This window comes from Crinia signifera, chromosome 11, assembly GCF_055691185.1.
Source record: "Crinia signifera chromosome 11, ASM5569118v1, whole genome shotgun sequence".
Lineage (NCBI taxonomy): Eukaryota > Metazoa > Chordata > Amphibia > Anura > Myobatrachidae > Crinia > Crinia signifera.
The window spans coordinates 89,872,910-89,890,993 of record NC_139227.1 but is presented as its reverse complement, the minus strand read 5'-3'; the positions used below and the strand labels follow the sequence as shown (position 1 = coordinate 89,890,993).

At 47.5% G+C, this 18,084-nt stretch overlaps 1 protein-coding gene across 1 annotated transcript; it reads left to right on the top strand.

Annotated features, from left to right (window-relative positions):
* The first annotated feature begins 1,368 nt into the window (after window positions 1-1,368).
* PTS (6-pyruvoyltetrahydropterin synthase) lies at window positions 1,369-15,090 on the top strand. The gene is made up of 6 exons (XM_083165680.1): window positions 1,369-1,693; window positions 7,625-7,704; window positions 9,318-9,340; window positions 10,617-10,673; window positions 13,474-13,544; window positions 13,963-15,090. Exons 1-6 carry the CDS (start codon window positions 1,599-1,601, stop codon window positions 14,084-14,086), a joined length of 450 nt encoding a protein of 149 aa, XP_083021806.1. The 5' UTR covers window positions 1,369-1,598; the 3' UTR covers window positions 14,087-15,090.
* Window positions 15,091-18,084: the final 2,994 nt, after the last annotated feature.

Sequence of the window (18,084 nt, the reverse complement as noted above, 5' to 3'; positions counted from 1 at the left end):
GGGGCGAAACCAGATCACTACAAGCGATCCTGAATCAGCCACAAAGGGTAATGTGTGGCCCCTTTTGTCATCTTTGTGTAACAGGTTGTCCATCACTAGTGTGGGAAAGGTGAGCCACAGGTGGGTCAAATAAGGGAATGCCGCACAAATGAACGAATAAAAACAATGTGTGTATGTATGTACAGTATGTATGTATGTATTATATTGTACATACACACACACACAGATGAAAACATGTTATCAGTGTGAAAGCTGAGGGTCCCCTCTTTCCATGGGTACAAGAATGTTACTGCTCCAGCACCACACACCTGGTATGTAGTTTTATATACTCGTTGGCAGATTGCTCTGCCTCCTGAACTCTGATCCCCTAGTCCCCAGTACCATTTTGTAGGTGGGATTCTCTAGTTTTTAATACCATTAAAAGCTAAGAAATCTATTTCCGGGAACTGGAGATATCTGCAGTCAAGCAAGCTGTCCTCCCACCAGAAAATTAGGAATAATAAGCCCACTCCACTATACACCCCTCCTCTGCGTATTAAACATCCTCTACCACCTCGGAAGTTATGTATTGGGACCCCTTCATTCAGCCCAATGCCCCCTTCTCCCACCTCATCTCCCACCATCTGTGCAGTAAAGGGGTAATTAGTGGAAATGACTGATCCAGGCCCTACATGCTGAGCGGTTGTTATAATACCCCCTACCACACGCGGGACATCAAAGCTTCCGCTCATAGCACCCCCCACCCCTACCGCTGGATAGGGGCCCAAATACATTGCTATGCCCAGGGGTCTACACTGCTGTTATGTATGTATATGTATTTATATATATCTATAATATATATTTATTTTTATTATTTATATACATTTGGTCTATCTATAATACTTTAACTGACCTGGCATATACTCCGTGCTTTGCTCCGTCCCTCTGGAAACCCCCTTCTGAAAATCCTGCGTTTGCCCCTGGTCACTTTGATTTAGAAACTCCGATACAGCCAAGTTTTGCATTGTATCAACAAACGTGTGATAAAGTTTTGGGAAAATAAATAGTTTGATGGCATCACTGTTATTAACACTGTATATAACATACTGCAACATGGCTTGTTCATACTGCAACATGGCTTGCTGTAAATTAACTAATTATATCATGTGAATCGATGGATGGAGGAATGAATGAATATCCTGACGTGTAATACGTATTACTAACACTTTCTAGGTCATCACTGTATAAGGTATACTGTGTTCCACAAGACATGCCTCTTACATATGACAATGACGTTGCCTGTTCTACTATCTGGTCCCCTAATGTCCATGTAATCAGGAGGAGGACTGGGCCGGCCTTGTAGTACTGGCCGGGCCTCCTATAGGCAGTGTGCTCAGATGGTTAGCACGGGTTAACCATTAACGTCCCTGGTACAAGCGGTCTGCGGGTGCCAGCCAATCACATCAGTGTCTACAGCCAATCCCAGGTCGCGTTGTTTTCTGTCCCGACCGGCTATAAATCCTCGGGAGGAGAAACAGAGGATTGAAGACGAGAGAGAAGGATCTCTCCTTGCATTGATGTACTGAGTGCTGGCTGCCGGCGCCCGCAGGGATCCTAGCATGCAGAACGGCAGCGGTATGAGAGCGCATCACAGGCCCCGGGTTATTGAGATCGCCCGCAGTGTGTCCTTCAGTGCGAGTCACAGGCTGCACTGGTGAGTGTCCCACTGCCTCCCTGGTATCCGTGTGCCCCAATGCCTTCCTGTTATCCGTGTGCCCACTGCTTCCCTGTTATCTGTGTGCCCCAATGCCTTCCTGTTATCCGTGTGCCCACTGCTTCCCTGTTATCTGTGTGCCACCCATTGCTTCCCTGTTATCTGCTCCCCCATCTGCAATGCTTCCCTGTTGTGTGCCACCCAATGCTTCCCTGTTATCTACCCCCCCATGCCTCCCTGTTACCTTTGCCCCCCCCATGCCTCCCTGTTATCTGTGTGCCACCCAAAACTTCCCTGTTATCTGCTCCCCCTCCCTCTGCAATGCTTCCCTGTTGTGTGCCACCTAATGCTTCCCTGTTATCCGTGTGCCACCTAATGCTTCCCTGTTATCCGTGTGCCACACAATGCTTCCCTGTTATCTGCCCCCCCCCCTCTGCAATGCTTTCCTGTTGTGTACCACCCAATGCTTCCCTGTTATCCGCCCCCCCCCTCTGCAATGATTCCCTGTCGTGTGCCACCCAATGCTTCCCTGATATCTACACCCCATGCCTACCTGTTACCTGTGCCCCCCCCCCCCCCCCCCCCCAATTTCCTGAGTCTGCAAGGTTATCTGCATACATTTTGAATGTGTAATGCAAGAGGCGAATCATGTGCTACTGGCAATCATTGGTTTTATGGGTGGCTTAAGGGTGCGAGGGCTGTGTGCTGTGTCCCTCGTGTAACCTCACTTCTAACCCCAACCGAAATCATGCTCAGAGACAGTACTTGGGATTGAATCATTGGCCACAGTTTATTTAGACACCTAAGTACATATTGCAGGGTAGGGACAGAGAACGGTGGGCAAGGCATGTAACCTGTCAATGACCTTCATTGATTTATGTTATGGGGGCGTTCCCCGCTGCCTACGCTATATATAGTTTACTCAATATAAATATCACCATGTTTGGTTCGGATGCGAATTCGCATCCTTGCGAATCAACCAGAACCCAGCCTGCGAATGGTTTTACACCGGCCCACCTTTCGCACGGTGCATACGTTAGCATGGCATGCGAATGGATGATTTATATAGACATCCATTCACATACCAGTGGGAACCTCCAGCATCTTTCAATGGTCGCTGAACATTGAAAGATGTGGTGCGCGATACGCATATATAAAATTACTCTCAGGTCACTTTTATATGCACGTACGTTCTTCCGGTAATGTCAGCTGCCTGGTGCCCACATAACTGGGCGATTACCATGGGAATGCCCATGAAAAGCTGGACGTTCCCATGGGCAAGTATCCCTGCCCGTCACCCCACGCCTGCCCACCGGCCGCAAGGTTGGGTGCGTGCATCCGGTGAACAGTTTATTTGCCGTGGGCGCACGCACCCAGCATCTGCACATGCACAGAAATGCGTCTGCGCATGCTCTAAACATCGCCCCCGTGCGAATGCATATGGACTTCCGAACGGACCTGTATAAGGTCCTCTATCTGATGAGGAGATGGAGGTCTTTTGGAGTGCAGGGAGCGCTCTTGACTTTCTGGTGGCATCGGCCATATTCTAGCAAGACACAGACTGGTGAGGAAGGTAATTTCTGTTTTGGGAGTCCCTTTGTATTCGTTAGAGGGAGGAGGATGATTATCCTGGTTGGATAATGCGCACCACCCACTCTAGGACATTTTGCCGGAACTATGTAGCTCCTATGTAGTGATAGGCTGCTTCACCCTCGTTGTCTTACGGAGAGATACCGTTGTCTTAAGGCCCCCATACACTATGCAACTTTGGGCCGATTCCACGCGATTTCGGCACTTGGGCCGATAAATCGCATGAAATCGGTCCAAAATCACAGGTGTGTGACATTTGATTCTGATCCGATGCGGGGTCTCGAGCGCATCGCACCAGATCAGGAGGTCAGACGTTCAGCATGTACGATGACGTCCGACCTTCTGCAGCGGGTGGGCAGCAGCGGCTCTGAAATGAGTGCCCAGCAGGAGGGTGCCGGTGACAGCGGGGCGGGCGGCGGTGATCATCAGATTCAGCATGCTGTCACTGTGCAGCGGGCGGGCAGCGGCGGCTATTACATCTTTAAAATAACATGTCAAATGACTATCCGGCTTCTGATTGGCTGAGATAGAGCACTCTCAGCCAATCAGCAGCTCCTTCCCAGCGGCTGCTGATTGGCTGAGAGTGCTCTATCTCAGCCAATCAAAAGCCGTACGGTCATTTGACATGTTATTTCAAAGTTGTAATAGCTGCCGCTGCCCGCCCGCTGAGTGACAGCATGCTGATTATCACCACCGCCCGCCCCACTGTCACCGGCATCCCCCGCTGCACCCAGAGACGCTGCTTCCAGCCCGCTGCACAGTGACAGCACGCTGATTTCACCGCTGCCCGCCCCACTGTCACCGGCATCCCCCGCTTCACCCAGAGACGCTGGCAGCTCCCCAGTTTTTTTTATATGTGATAAATCGCATGCATTTAAAAATGTTAAAAAAAGTAAAAAATGGCACATCAAGTGCCAAATTGTATGTGAGCCTCCGGGGGAGCTGCCGGGCAGCTCGCAGGAGAATTGTACGGTAGATTTATGTACCGGCGATCAGGGGAATCTGCGCTATCCCCGTGCGTTATAGCAGGGGATAGCGCTTCCCCTGATCTATCACACCCGCCGAGCGTTTACTCTAACGCCGGCAGTGTGGGGCAGGAGGCATAGCGCAGGGGCGATATTTTGCACTGCGCCCCTGCCTCCTGCCAGATTTATGAACGGTCAGCATCGCTGACCGTTCTGCCGCCTGCAGCTGTCGACTTCGCCAGCTGCAGGCGGTGATGCCCTATACCTACAGCAGGGACAGCACTGTCCCTGCTGCTGGAGCTGAGCTGCGCTGGGATCTCACGAGACTAGCGAGATCCCGCGCATGCGCAGTCAGCCGGCCGGGGGGGAAGGAGACGGCGCATCAGTATTAACTGATGCGCTGTCTCCAGGAGGGACATCGCTGGAGGGAGGAGTTAGCGCTCCCCCACTCCGGCGGCAAGATCTTAATAGATCTTGTCGGTGTCCCCTCCTGCTTCGCCTCGCTAATGAGGCGAAGCAGGAACTGTTATAGCGGCGCGATAGGCGCCGCTATAATAAATCTTCCCCTGGGTCCCACTTGTCCTTCGGACAAGTCGTCCTAATGTATGGGGGCCTTTACGGAGAGATACCGTAGGTCTTTCCTTCCTGCTGCAATTAGATTGTATAACCGTCATGGCCTGTAGTACAGCTTCATGCTTCTTACTTTTTATGTTATGCTAAAGTTTGTGTAACGTATATATACTCTATATCCTGTTTACTTATTTATCATGGTTGTGTATCTTGTCTGGATTTCTTATCATGTGTGTGCTTATTCTGTTATGTTATCTGTACTTTGAACTCTGCTGTAAAGGGGTGTACACACGGAGCGATCCTTCTAGCAATTTTGACTACATAGTCAAAATTGCTTAGAAGGTTAGTAAAGATCTCTGTCAAGGTTATGGGCCCTACACACATGCCGATGTGTGCAGGGCTACCTAGCTATGCTAGGTCGGGCTGTGCTGCGCCGCTATCGCCTAGCACACAGAGCTGACAGCCCACACACAGAGCGAGCTGTCAGCTCTGTGTGCTAAGCGAGCGGACAGCGCCAGTGTTCTCCGGTGGGAGAACACTGCCGATGCCGAGATTGATGGACACTGTCCATCAATCTCGGCCACCGATAAAGACGCGCGGGGACGCGCACGGATGCCGATACAGCCCCCACACATACACCGATGTGAGGGCATTTGCTAAGCGACTTTGCAAAACTAAGCAAAATCGCTTAGAAAATGCCTTAATATCGGCATGTGTGTAGGCCGTATAAGACTAATCTTCCTATAATATCGCCTAGTAAAAAAGAGTTGCCAGGCAAGAATATTTTGACTAGATCGTTGGCTGTCTAGTTGAAATCACTGGTATCACTGGGGACAACGTGGACGCCGAGGGACCATTGGGGAAGGTAAGTATGTTTAAAAAACATTTATTCAAAAAAACGTAAAAATCCCTTATACGGAATGCTCGTGGTTCCGAGCATTTCGGATAAGGGATACTCAACCTGTACTAGAATTAACATACTTGGTTGGTATTCATTGCAGATCGCCTAGTGAATATCTCCCTCAGCAGGTAATACCAGTTATTTGACCTAGTCAACCAGCGATCTAGTCAAAATATTCTTGCCTGGCAACTCTTTTTTACTAGGCGATATTATAGGGAGATTTGTCTAACCTTCACAGAGATCTTTACTAACCTAAGCAATTTTGACTATGTAGTCAAAATCGCTTAGAAGGATCGCTCCGTGTGTACACCCCTTTTAGGCAGATATTCACTAGGTGATCTGAAATTAAATAACAATCAAGTATGTTAATTCTAGTATAGTCAAAATCGCCCATAGACAATCGCTGGTGCATTTGTCAAATTGTTTAGTCAAAGTGGCTCCGTGTGTACACCCCTTAACAACGCAAATTTCTCCATTGTGAGACAAGTAAAGGAATTGTATTCTATTCTAAGGTCGACACCTGAAATAGGTCAACATGCCTAAGGTCGACATGGTAGGTTGACAATGGCTAAGTTGACAGTCAAAAGGTTGACCTGGATTTTTCACTTTTTTTGTCCCGAATGTCGACATAGTCACCATATGGGTGCATTGTGTCCTCTCACTTGCCGCGCTATGCTCTATTCTATTCTCCCACCATGCCCTCGTGGATGTTAGGGCATGAAATACTGTCGGCACATGTCGGCTCAAAAAAAAAGTGAAAAACCCATGTCGATCTATTCACTGTTGACCTTCCAACCATGTCGACATTAGGCATGTTTACCTATTTCAGGTGACAAACTAAGCCATGTTGACCTTCAGTCAATGACCCAATAATGTATGTCGACTTTATATGTGTCTACCCAATAACCGTATACCCCAGTATCCGGACTCATGATAGATTGACTCTAGGTCGACAGTCATAAGGTTGACCACTATTTGTCGACAGTCAAAGGTTGACAGGGTCTAAAGGTCGACAGTCAATAGGTTGACATGGTCAATAGGTCGACATGGTCAAAAGGTTGACATGCATTATTGTTAACAAAATTTTGAGCCAACATATACATAAAAACACCATAAAAACCTTTTCAAGGTCGACCATTGGACCCTGTCGACCATTACTGGTCAACCATATGTCTGTAGACCTAGACATTGTAGATCCTAATATACCATAACCGTATACCCCAACAGTCCCCATCTCAGGGCTCTGTCCTGCTGTGCCATGAGCCCGATTCTGAGATTTACGTTAATCCGATGCATATATGTCATATGTCCAGTGATCTGCATGTGTTGCTTCCATTTGGTTGCGGCGACCCAGAAAACTGAGGAATGGTGGCCCGGGCAGCATGATTTGGCCACACATCCTGAGAAAACAGAGGGTTACTTGGATGTCCAATGTCCAACAGATGATCCGATTCTGCATGCTAGAACACAGCAGTGGATCGGAGAAGGCTGCAGAGGGCATCTTTTTACTGGACATACCTACTACAACGTATGCGTAGTTTTGCACAGCAGCTGCAAACAAAGATTCAGCGCCATTAGTGCAGGGTTGCCTAGTTCCTTCAGGCAGGGGGGCGGGGCCACTGAAGGGAAAAGAAAGGGGTGGGAAGCGGGCAGAGCTTTAATGGTACATCATGTTTAGAGGTGTGGCCAGTGAGATCACGTCCCCTGCCGTGCAATGCTGGTATTTCAGTCGTAGAACGGTGGAGCGTCATTTAGTCCCACGAATCCCTGCCGATGGGGGGGGGGGGGGAGGGTAGGCAACCGTGGAGTAGTGTCCACCTCTGAATCAGCACCATGTGTATTATAACATAATCTGCATTGTGTATATTGATGCTCATATCTACCTTTGTCTCTTCTGTTTTACAGCAACTCTCTGAGCGATGAGGAAAACAAAAAGATTTTTGGCAAATGTAATAATCCTAATGGCCACGGCCACAATTACCGAGGTGAGAAAACGCCACCAGTTCATTATTTTATAGTGGTAGCATGAGCGGAGCGGCTGCTGGCATATAGGGAAAGCTTCTGTAGTCATGTGAGGGTATTGGCTGCTGTTACACTGGACGATGTACCTGCAATTTGGGCTCTTTACCTGTGATTGCAGCCACTTGCAAAGAGCCCAAATTGCAGGCGACTGACAGCAGGTCCGATGCAATGCGCCGTCCTGTGCGCATCGCATCGGTCCCTCTGATTCACCCCCGGTGGATTGCTCCTGTGCCGGGCAGGCTGGGCCAGGACCATATACCGTATGCGATCCTGCTCAAGGGAGCCTTTCTGGTGGCCATACATGGAGCGATGCTGCTTTGCGAGGCGATGCGTGCTCCCGCACATCACAAAGCACAAAATGTATATGCTGCACGTACTTTTTGTACTAGATCGCATCGCATCTAGTACAAAACGTACGCTGCTTTAGCATATCACATGCGTTTTAAACTAGATGCAATGCAACGCACGGAGCCCATCGCTGAATGCATGGGCACCTTTAGAGACTGAGGGGCGCATTTATCATTATAAAGCGATGCCGGCGTGACGATCATGTGATACCGCCAGGATTTATCAAATTGAGGGCGCAGGGACAGGGCTCCGAAAGGAGCCCGTCCCTGCGAAGCCCTGACCCGGAAGCCAGTGGGTCTGCGCATGCGCGGTTATGCGCTGACCCCCGTGACCGCACTGCCCCGCTCGGCAGTGTGATGTGTAGCCATAGGCTACAATGGGCTATCGCCATATCAGAATGGTAATAGCCCAGGGGTGCGAAGCTGGGCTGCCTGATGTTGATACATCGGGCAGCTTTGCATCCCCCATAGAAACCTATGGGGGATGCGGCCGGCAGCGCTGCAGGGGAGATTGCAGCAGGGATCGGAGATTCCTGCTGCGGTTCCCCTTTAATACATTTGGGGGATACTAAATATTTGTGGTTAACCCCCGGATTTAACCGCAAATATTGCTTGATAAATGCGTCCCTGAACCTAGATACAGTTGCCCCAGAGTCCTTTGCTACATTGTGACCTGCGTGTAACTAGGGATGAGAAGCTCAAATAGAAAGTTCTCGAATTACCAAGTGAAACAATAACATGTTGTGGATATGGGATTAGCAGCAGATATGCAGACTTGGAAATGTCAGCAGTACAGGCCAGTGAGAGGTATTGCATACCTCCCAACATGACCCTCTCCAGGACGGACACAGTGCTCTGTTTCTGGACTTCCCTCTTAATGTATGATTGCCAGCACCTGTGTTGAACAGGTTGATGGTTCAGAAAGGTGTTTCACCACAGGTGCTGGTAATCATACATTCAGAGGAAAGTCCAGGAACAGAGTATTGTGTCCCTCCTGGAGAGGGTCACGCTGGGAGGTATGGTATTGGTGGTTTGAAAAGGAGACCTGCACCTTTAAGGATGAACATGGCTCAGACTGCAAGTGACTGCGTCACGAGCCAGACAGAATGTTACTGACCGCACCCCAGGCATTTAGGTTCTCAGCTGGAAAGCATTAGGCTAGCATCTGTTTGCGATAGAAGTGGAAGCACTGAGTAACCCTCTAAATAACTTGTCTGTGTTCCTTCTAGTGGTCGTCACGGTGCGCGGAGAGGTAAGTGCTACATGCAGTACAGCCTAGAAGACACATGGGGCCTGATTCAGACACGTTTACGTAAACGCCGCCCAAGTGAACACCCCCCCCCCCACGCTGCGTGAATCCCCACATTTTCATGCGAGAAGATGTGTGTGCGTACACTTCCCCTCGCATGCAGCAGCATTGCCCCGCCTGCGTTTGGCGCGCCCCTAAAATGCGGGGCGTTCCCCCTGCACTGGCCTTATCCATGCAAACACCTCAGCGAGTGCGATACTTGCCAAAGGCGTTCGCATAGGAGGTCTGAACATGCAAAAAATACACACATGTCCCGAGTAAACCTGAATAAGGCCATTGCAGTATTCACCAAGCATATGACTTTCTAGTGCAGAGGTTCTCAAACTGTGGGTCCTGACCCCAAAGTGGGTCCCGACCACCTCAGCATGGGGTCACGACTCCATGTTGCTGACCATCAGACAAATGTGTTTGTTGAGGGGGGGAGGGGATAACTCATTAAGTAAACACCCTCTGCTTCCCTCTTCTATCCAACTTTCACCCTTTTCCATTCCCTCTTCACCTACTGCCTCCCTGTCACAAAAGTGGTCACTTCACTTCACTGACCACACATGTTGCGGCCATTCTGTGGTAACTTTCTGGGGTCCTGTAATAATATTTATTGTCTGACGGGGTCGCAGAGCAAATAGTTTGAGAACCCCTGTTCTAGTGTAATAACTGATAAAGCCACTGATGGACTGATACATCAACAGAACAAGGTAGAGTCAACCCACAATGGTAGACAGTGAATAGGTTGCCAAGTAATTGGTTGATAGGGTAAAAAGGATGACATTCAAATGGTTGACACAAATAATTGTTGACACAATTTATTTTCTTGTTATTTAATAGAAAAAGCATATCTCACCCATCTCCAATCAAGTCTCTCGCCAACCCTACACACGTAGTGATCCCCGGGCTTTTCTAAGCAATCTGACTAGTCGCTTAGAAAATGCCCACACATGGCTCAGTGTGTAGGGCATAGCGATGCGCAGCTCCGGGGCATCGCTATCGCCCTGGCGGCTAATATCCAGCAGACTGTATAAATTTATAATTGCTGGTGTCCACATGGAGAACAATGTCCCTGACAGATCGCTATGTAGTGCCGTATGCGAAGCGATCTAGCATACCTCAGAACACGCATAAAGCCCATGTCCCTGTGTATAGGCCGCATTAGTGCCGTCAGGTGTTACCTGCTCTCTGGTTCGATCTGACCCTTCTAACAATAGTACTGTTCCTCTTTTAGATTGACCCTGTCACTGGGATGGTGATGAATCTGACAGATTTGAAGAAGCACATGGAGGTAACTGTCTGCCTGGGCTGTGCAGCTTTAAACATACCAGCCTTCCTTATAATATTATTATTATTATCCTTTATTTATATGGCGCCACAAGGGATCTGCGGCGCCCTATGACAGAGTATATAAACGAATAAGCAAAACAGTGACTTAAGTTGAATGCAATAGCGGACAAGTACAGGGTACATAAACATAGCTGCTGCAGCAGCAGAGGATCATGGAATAAGTATCAGTGTGGCAGAAAACTGCAGGATTTCATGGTGTAGATGAGAGAAGGAAAAGCACAGGAGGAGAGAGGGCCCTGCTCCTGAGAGCTTACATTCTACATGGGAGGGGCAGACAGACAGGGTGATACAGAAGGGGTAGACAGTTAGCAAAGAACAGAGAGTTAAGGTGAGATTTGGCTGGGTTTGGTGAAGAAGTGGGTTTGAGAACCCATCTGAAGTTTTGTAGAGAGGGAGAGAATTCCAGAGGTAGGGAGCAGCACGTGAAAAATCTTAGAGGTAGGAGTGGGAGGAAGGGAGATGAGGTCAGATATGTAAATGGTAGAGGAGTGAATGAGAGCTTTGTAAGTGTGGGGTAGATGTATGAAGTGCCTGGTACTTTATCACTGTGGCATACAGCAGACAAGGTTGGTGGCAGGAGATGGTGTCCCTATTCAAGCATCCAGTCCGGAGCAGGATGCAGGCAGAGGGGTAGCAGGTGTCCAAACCAGTCAGTAATTGGTCAAATGATAAATTTTTCAAATGCTTGGTCACTGGATGTCAAACACATGCGATTTTTGCCTGATTTCACCTGATTTCTTGGCCCAATCCATTGGAATCGGGTGAAAACAGGCCAAATCGCACTAGAGTATGGGGGCCTTAGTCTTCAGGGCTGATAAAACTAAAGGCGTTATACACGTATCCGCTTGAGATATCAGGCATTTGAAACATAAGAAATTGCTGTATTATTTAAATGATAAATTGCCCTATTAAATGTTCTCAGTGTTTATAGCATAAATATTTATGTTTGCATCATGCCTAGAAAGTAAAGCTTTTTCACATATATGGTTATTATATCACATATGATTTTTTTTATGGGGTTTCGTTGGATTGAAGAAAATATTAAATGAAAAGAAACCAAGTGACTATGGGGGTTATTCTAGTTCATTCTTTCTGACAAAATCCTTCTTAGATGGACAAAACCATGTGCACTGCGGGTGGGGCAGATGTAACTTGTGCAGAGAGAATTAGAACTAGAATAAACCCCTATATGATTATGAATGACAAACAGTTTATTATACGAACAACAGTCATACAGAAGGAATTCTTTGTCTATGTGATCCCGAAATACAGAGGCATCCTCATCATCATCGTCTTGTTTCAAGTCAGAGTAGATCCATCATTCTTCATCACATGCTTGGATAATATTTACACAGTAGGCATCATGCTGACTTTAGTTCTATGGCTCTATAGTCTATCGTCTTTGTCTTCGGCTTCCAATATATACCCTAAACTGGGTGTTGGAAGTTAAGGACGATTGTTGTCGATTATCGGTAAAAATCGGCCGATATATCGGACGATCGTTCGGAAATCAGACAATCGCCCACAAAATCGTTCTAGTGTGTGGGGGCCTTTAACCTATAATACTTTATCTTGTTTCACCCTACATTCTGGCTCCAACTGGTATTTGGACCTATGCTTAACGTATGCAGCATCATATTGTATCTCTCAAGTATATGCACAAACTCATTCTCGGGGTTTCATTCTTGCCCATAGTAAAAAACCAACAAGAACCAACATACAGTGCACGTGGTCTCCATCAATCATACAATATTAGGAAGAAGGAAAAATAATACAATAGTATCACATGACTTGATTTCAGATCATTAACTAAAATAAATCAAAAACAAATATAGAAATGACAGATATTTTTCAAGTGGAGAAAGGGAGATCAATGATAACCCAAGTCTAAGCTTCTCACCCAGACCAGTTGTTACACTTGCCGCACAGCTGATATATTCAGCGGTGATGGTCTTGTTGAATTAGAAGAGTCCAACCATTTGGCCCAAATATCAAAATACTTTTTGCCACTTTTCTAGCCAAATTTATCACGTGCTACTGTCTCATTAAATAGAGAAATCCAATTCCTTAATACTGGGGCCTCTGCTGCCATCCAGAATCGGGCAATACAAACCTTAGCAAGGGTATACATGTTAATAATGTTACAGTATGTCTAGTAGGTGCATCTAGGATCCCCTCATCGAGTGCTGAAAATATACATATTAAAGGTGTAGGGGCAACACACGGGACACCTGCAGTCACCAAGGTACTAATCACACCATTGCAGTACAAAGCTATCTGAGGGCAAGACCAAAGTAGGTGCCAGAATGTACCCTCCAAGGATCCACATTTAGGACAGTTCAGACTATGTCTCCCCCAATATAACAGTCTCTCTGGTGTGATCAAAATAGAGTTTTAATAGGAGATAATGACTTAAACACAGCTGTCCACTGTAGTGACCTCTATGCATGAAAGGGTTAATGTTTTGCACTCCTGCTATGGTACGCCATATGTATAACCCGTCTGTATTACTGAAGTGGCAGTAATTTTAAAGCCAAAACCAATCTCTTTTGATTTTTTTCTTTGCTGTTAAAATACGGGCTGATCCACAATTCGGGTCGGTGTGCCTGTATCTTTCCAGCACTTGTAGAGATATTGCAGGCTACTATGATAAGCTTATTTATACAAATGTTAGTATAAAACTTCAGTAACTTAATGCACGTTACTCGGAACTAATTGTTTATCTTAATCTCTCCCCACAGGATTCTATTATGATTCCAATGGATCATAAAAACCTGGATCGTGATGTTAATTTCTTTAAAACCACAGTTAGGTGAGTGGTTTCTGAAACAGACATTATATTTTACAAACTCAGAGGGTAATTCAGGTTGGTGTGCAAAAGCAAACTCCTTCTTTAATGGACACAGCCATGCTACACTGTAGGTGGGGCTGATGTAACGTGTGCAGAGAGAGTTAGATTTGGGTGAGTCATTTTGTTTCTGTGCAGGGTAAATACCTGCCACTTTATTCTTTCACTGCAATTTAAATTTCAGTTTGAACACACCCCACCCAAATCTAACTCTCTCTGCACATGTTACATCAGCCCCACCTGCAGTGCAGCATGGTTTTGTGCATTAAAGGAGTTTGCTTTTGCAAACCAACCAGAATCACCCTCATCTGTATATGTTTGAGTTGTGTCATCATCCATATGTATAATGATGCCTGATTTTGCTGCTGTCTCCTCTATGCAGTTCTGTAGAGAATGTGGCTGTATTCATCTGGGAGGGCCTGCAGGAGCGTCTCCCCAAAGGACTCCTGCATGAGGTGTGTGTGCATGAGACAGACTCCAACAGTGCTACATACAGAGGGGAGTGAGATACCCAGCCTGGAACACTGTACCTGACCTGGACCAAGAGGCTACCTCTAACTCAGCAGAAATCAGCTGTACTGTGTCTCCTTTACACCCCTTGACCATCTATTTATCTAACCTTCAGTCTATTCCATGAGCTGGGAAGGTGGGAGGGTATATGGAGATTTATTTCCCTAATGTAGATGAGTTTATAGCTCAGATGACAATATTCTATCAATACTGTATTTATACCTATTTTTTTATACTATTTTTCTTAATTATCAAAATTGATATTCCCTATTTTTATATAGAACTGGTTATATCATGTTTTTATAATACCTAAGAGAAGGACTCCTTAACCCTTTTGAGTGCCAAGTGAATCTGTCAAAATAGGATCCACACATGTCATAGGGTGTGAGTATCAGAAAGCGGGAGATTTTCTGAGAGTTTTTCCATTTTTGTTTAAAACGGCAATCATGTACACTGCGAATCCAGGTGGATTTTGCCATGTAATTGATTGCCGCTTTAAAAAAGGGAGAAAACTCCTAAAATCTCTCATTTTCTGATTCTCACTCTATTACATTTGGCCCTAGGTGTGAAAACTGCCAGGCTAACATTTTTATTTACATTCATCATAATGATCTGTAATATTTACCTGTTTATACAGTATAGGAAATATCTTTTCTTTTTTTTTTTTTACACATTTTTTATTTGAATTTATATAACAAATGTGAGTGACGCTGGTATTTTTAGCCAATATTTTGCACTTCTCATCTGAGATATTGGCACTGAAAGGGTTAAGCAGTGTCTGAAGCAGTGTCTTTGAAGTGAAATATTCATTCTGCACTCTTAAGGCCCCCATACATTAGGCCGACTTGTCCTAGGGACAAGTCGGACCCAATTTACCTGCGAGCCGCCCGGCAGCTCCCCGGGAGGCTCACATACAATTTGGCACTTGATGTGCCATTTTTGAATTTAATAGTTTTTATTGAAGGTTTTACATAAAAAAATAAAAAAGAAAACAAACAAACATATTCCGACATAAACAGAGTGTACAGTTATCGTATGAGAATAGGTCATATCTTGGGTGCAGACAAGAGAGTATATGCAGAGGTATCATTTAAACAGGATTGGCTTCTTTAACCACTATAGCTAGTGCAATGTGATCCCGGAGGCGCCATCCGGGCAAACATAGCAGGAGATAATAGAGCACACCTATAGGGTAAAAAATTTGTATGACACTGCAGTCCCAGATAGGAGAAATGGTACTTATGTATTATCTGGGCTCCCATGTTAAATGAACCCCATTTTTTCATACCCCTACTATCCAACTTCGCATGGAGTTGATTTTATATAGTGTGGCGAGCGCAGCGAGCCACCGTGCCCGAAGCGTGGCGAGCGCAGCGAGCCCCGCGAGGGGACACGGTCTCATAAGAAAAACGGGAGCCCAGATATTACATAAGTACCGGAGAAATATAATGGGAAATAAGTATCAGTCGGAAACTCTATCTTAACTCACCTACCCCATACAGCCCACCCCCAAGTGCCCAGAAAAGAAAAACCTCCCAAGGACCCAAATCAACCCTCCACATAACCCCCCACCCTGTACTACCCACCCCCAACTTAGGTGTACCTGGAGCCCTATAACCATGCTACCCCTAAACCCTTACTACATTAACTTATCTAACTAACACCCCCCCCCCCCTCCCCCCAGACAGTTATAGGATAGTGGCCGGATAGTTGGTATGGGCAAAGAAAATAGGATACGTAGATATTATATACTGGACATACTAGTGTGGGAAGAGATATCATATGCCATAGAGACAGAATCATATAAACGAAACTACAGTACCGAATGCTACCATTTACAAATCTATAGAGGATATAAAGAACAAACAGTGTATAAGCCAGGTTGGAATGGCCCGATCCACAGTTCAATGCATCACATTAATCTAGACCATCTACAAACACAGGAGGAGAAGCAGTTTTATAAAGGGGATTCACACCATCCTCAAACGTAGTATTAGGATAAGTTCCACAGTGATGGTACGACCATATCCAGCCAAGTGCAGAGCATAGCATAGTATATTGAGTCAGCCCTGAGCCAGTGGCATCTGACATGAGATAGTAGAGCAGGGGCTTAGAGAAAGTTCCAGGTACTAGAGCAGGGTCTTGCAGGCCTGAGTCCCGGATCCTCGGGGAGTCAAAAGCCATGTAGCGTACGTTGTCACCGTATGTAGAGAGGGTGTCTTTAGGCCTGTTCGCCATAACATCTTCAGTGTAGGAGCGAGAAGTATTATCACCCCGTGAAGGATCACACGCCGTGGGGTATTCAGTGTCGCAACATGTAGTCACAATTACTTCAGGCTTAGCAGCAAGTGCATCGTTTATGTAGGAGCGAAGAACAATATCACCCCGTGGAGGATCATGTGCCATGGGGCATATGGTGTCACAGCCTGTATTCAGAATATATTCAGGCTTGGTGTCAAATTCAGCATCAGTATGGGAGCAAGAGGTAATGTCGCACTGTATATCAGACATTCTGGCCACAAGCCTATCCGCACAGGATGTAATAGCCTGAAGGATATAATGCAGGGAAGCTTCCATCTCGAGTCAATGGGTAGAAAGGCAGCAAAAAGACGCCACACGCTCTCACCTCTTACAGCAGGGCTTGACTGGATATAGGTCTGGAAAGGGTTGCTGTCCAGGTAGATGCCTAGTCCAGGATAGGGTGTCACCGCCTAGGTGCGTCTCTCACAGGAGTATAGGGCAGCGAAGTTGACAGGATTCACCGGGCATCCGTCGCACACACCCGGCAGGATGTCGCTGTGTGCAAAGTGCTAAGCCCGGAGAGGCAGCTTCAGCCAAGTGCAGGATAGGTATGTCACAGCTGTCACAGCTCCGGAGTCACGCGGGCAAGATGGCACCGGCACTCCCTGCGCGGCCCGCAGCAGCACTACCCTAACGGGAGCGCTTCCCACTCACTCCGCACAGTGAACAGAGAGCGGCCGGCACCCGTCTCTCCCGCCCGCTGCGGCACCCGGAGGGGCAGCGGCAGTGTCACAGCTATGCCTCAGGGGCACAGGAGATTATCAGCGGTGCCCGGAGCTTCAGCGTGGATGTAGGCCGCGGTCCCTTTCGCCTCCGGTCCAGCAGACACACGGCCACGGAGATCCAGCAGCGGGGATGCAGGACAGTAAGAAGGGTATACCACTGCCGTTTGAGGGGTCAGGATCTTTGGGGGCAGCAAATCAGGATATTTTGCAGGATTTATGTAGGGAGCTCAGAGGATCTGCTGCCTACTCCATGAATGTCCAGGCCACGCCCCCCCGATGTGCCATTTTTACATGGGATAAATCGCATGCGATTTATCCCATGTAAAAAAAAACCCGGGGAGCTGCAGGGCGGTGAGCAGTAGTGGGGGCGGGCAGCGGCAGTAGTGGGGACGGGCAGCGGTGGTGGGGGCGGCCAGCGGCGGTAGTGGGGGCGGCGGCCAGCGGCGGTCAGCGGCAGCGGGCGGCGTTTGCGGTGAGCGCAGTGTACTTACACATAGCAGCAGCGGCGGGGACGGGACGCGCAGTGGCGGCTATTATATTTTTAAAATACTTGTCAAATGACCGGCCGCTTTCTGATTGGCTGAGAGCTCTCCGGCCAATCAGAGAGCGGCCGGTCATTTGACAAGTATTTTAAAAATATAATAGCCGCCACTGCGCGTCCCGTCCCCGCCGCTGCTGCTATGTGTAAGTACACTGCGCTCACCGCACACGCCGCCCGTCCCCACCGCCGCTGCCCGCCCCCACCACTGCTGCCGCTGGCCGCCCCCACCACCGCTGCCGCTGGCCGCCCCCACTACTCCCCCGGTGTCTGTATGCATATGCCTGTCAGGTGGCAGGCATATGCATACAGGGAGGTCGGACGTGATCGTATGTACAGACCGTCCGACCTCCCTGATCCGGTCCGATGCGCACGGGACCGCGGATCGGATCAAATGTCACATACCTACGATTTTGGGCCGATTTCATCC

Coding starts and splice junctions, on each gene's coding strand:
- PTS (XM_083165680.1), top strand. CDS start 1,599: ATGCAGAACGGCAGCGGTATGAGAGCGCATCACAGGCCCCGGGTTATT. Junction 7,705..9,317: donor CCACGGCCACAATTACCGAG/GTGAGAAAACGC, acceptor TGTTCCTTCTAG/TGGTCGTCACGGTGCGCGGA. Junction 13,545..13,962: donor TTCTTTAAAACCACAGTTAG/GTGAGTGGTTTC, acceptor TCCTCTATGCAG/TTCTGTAGAGAATGTGGCTG.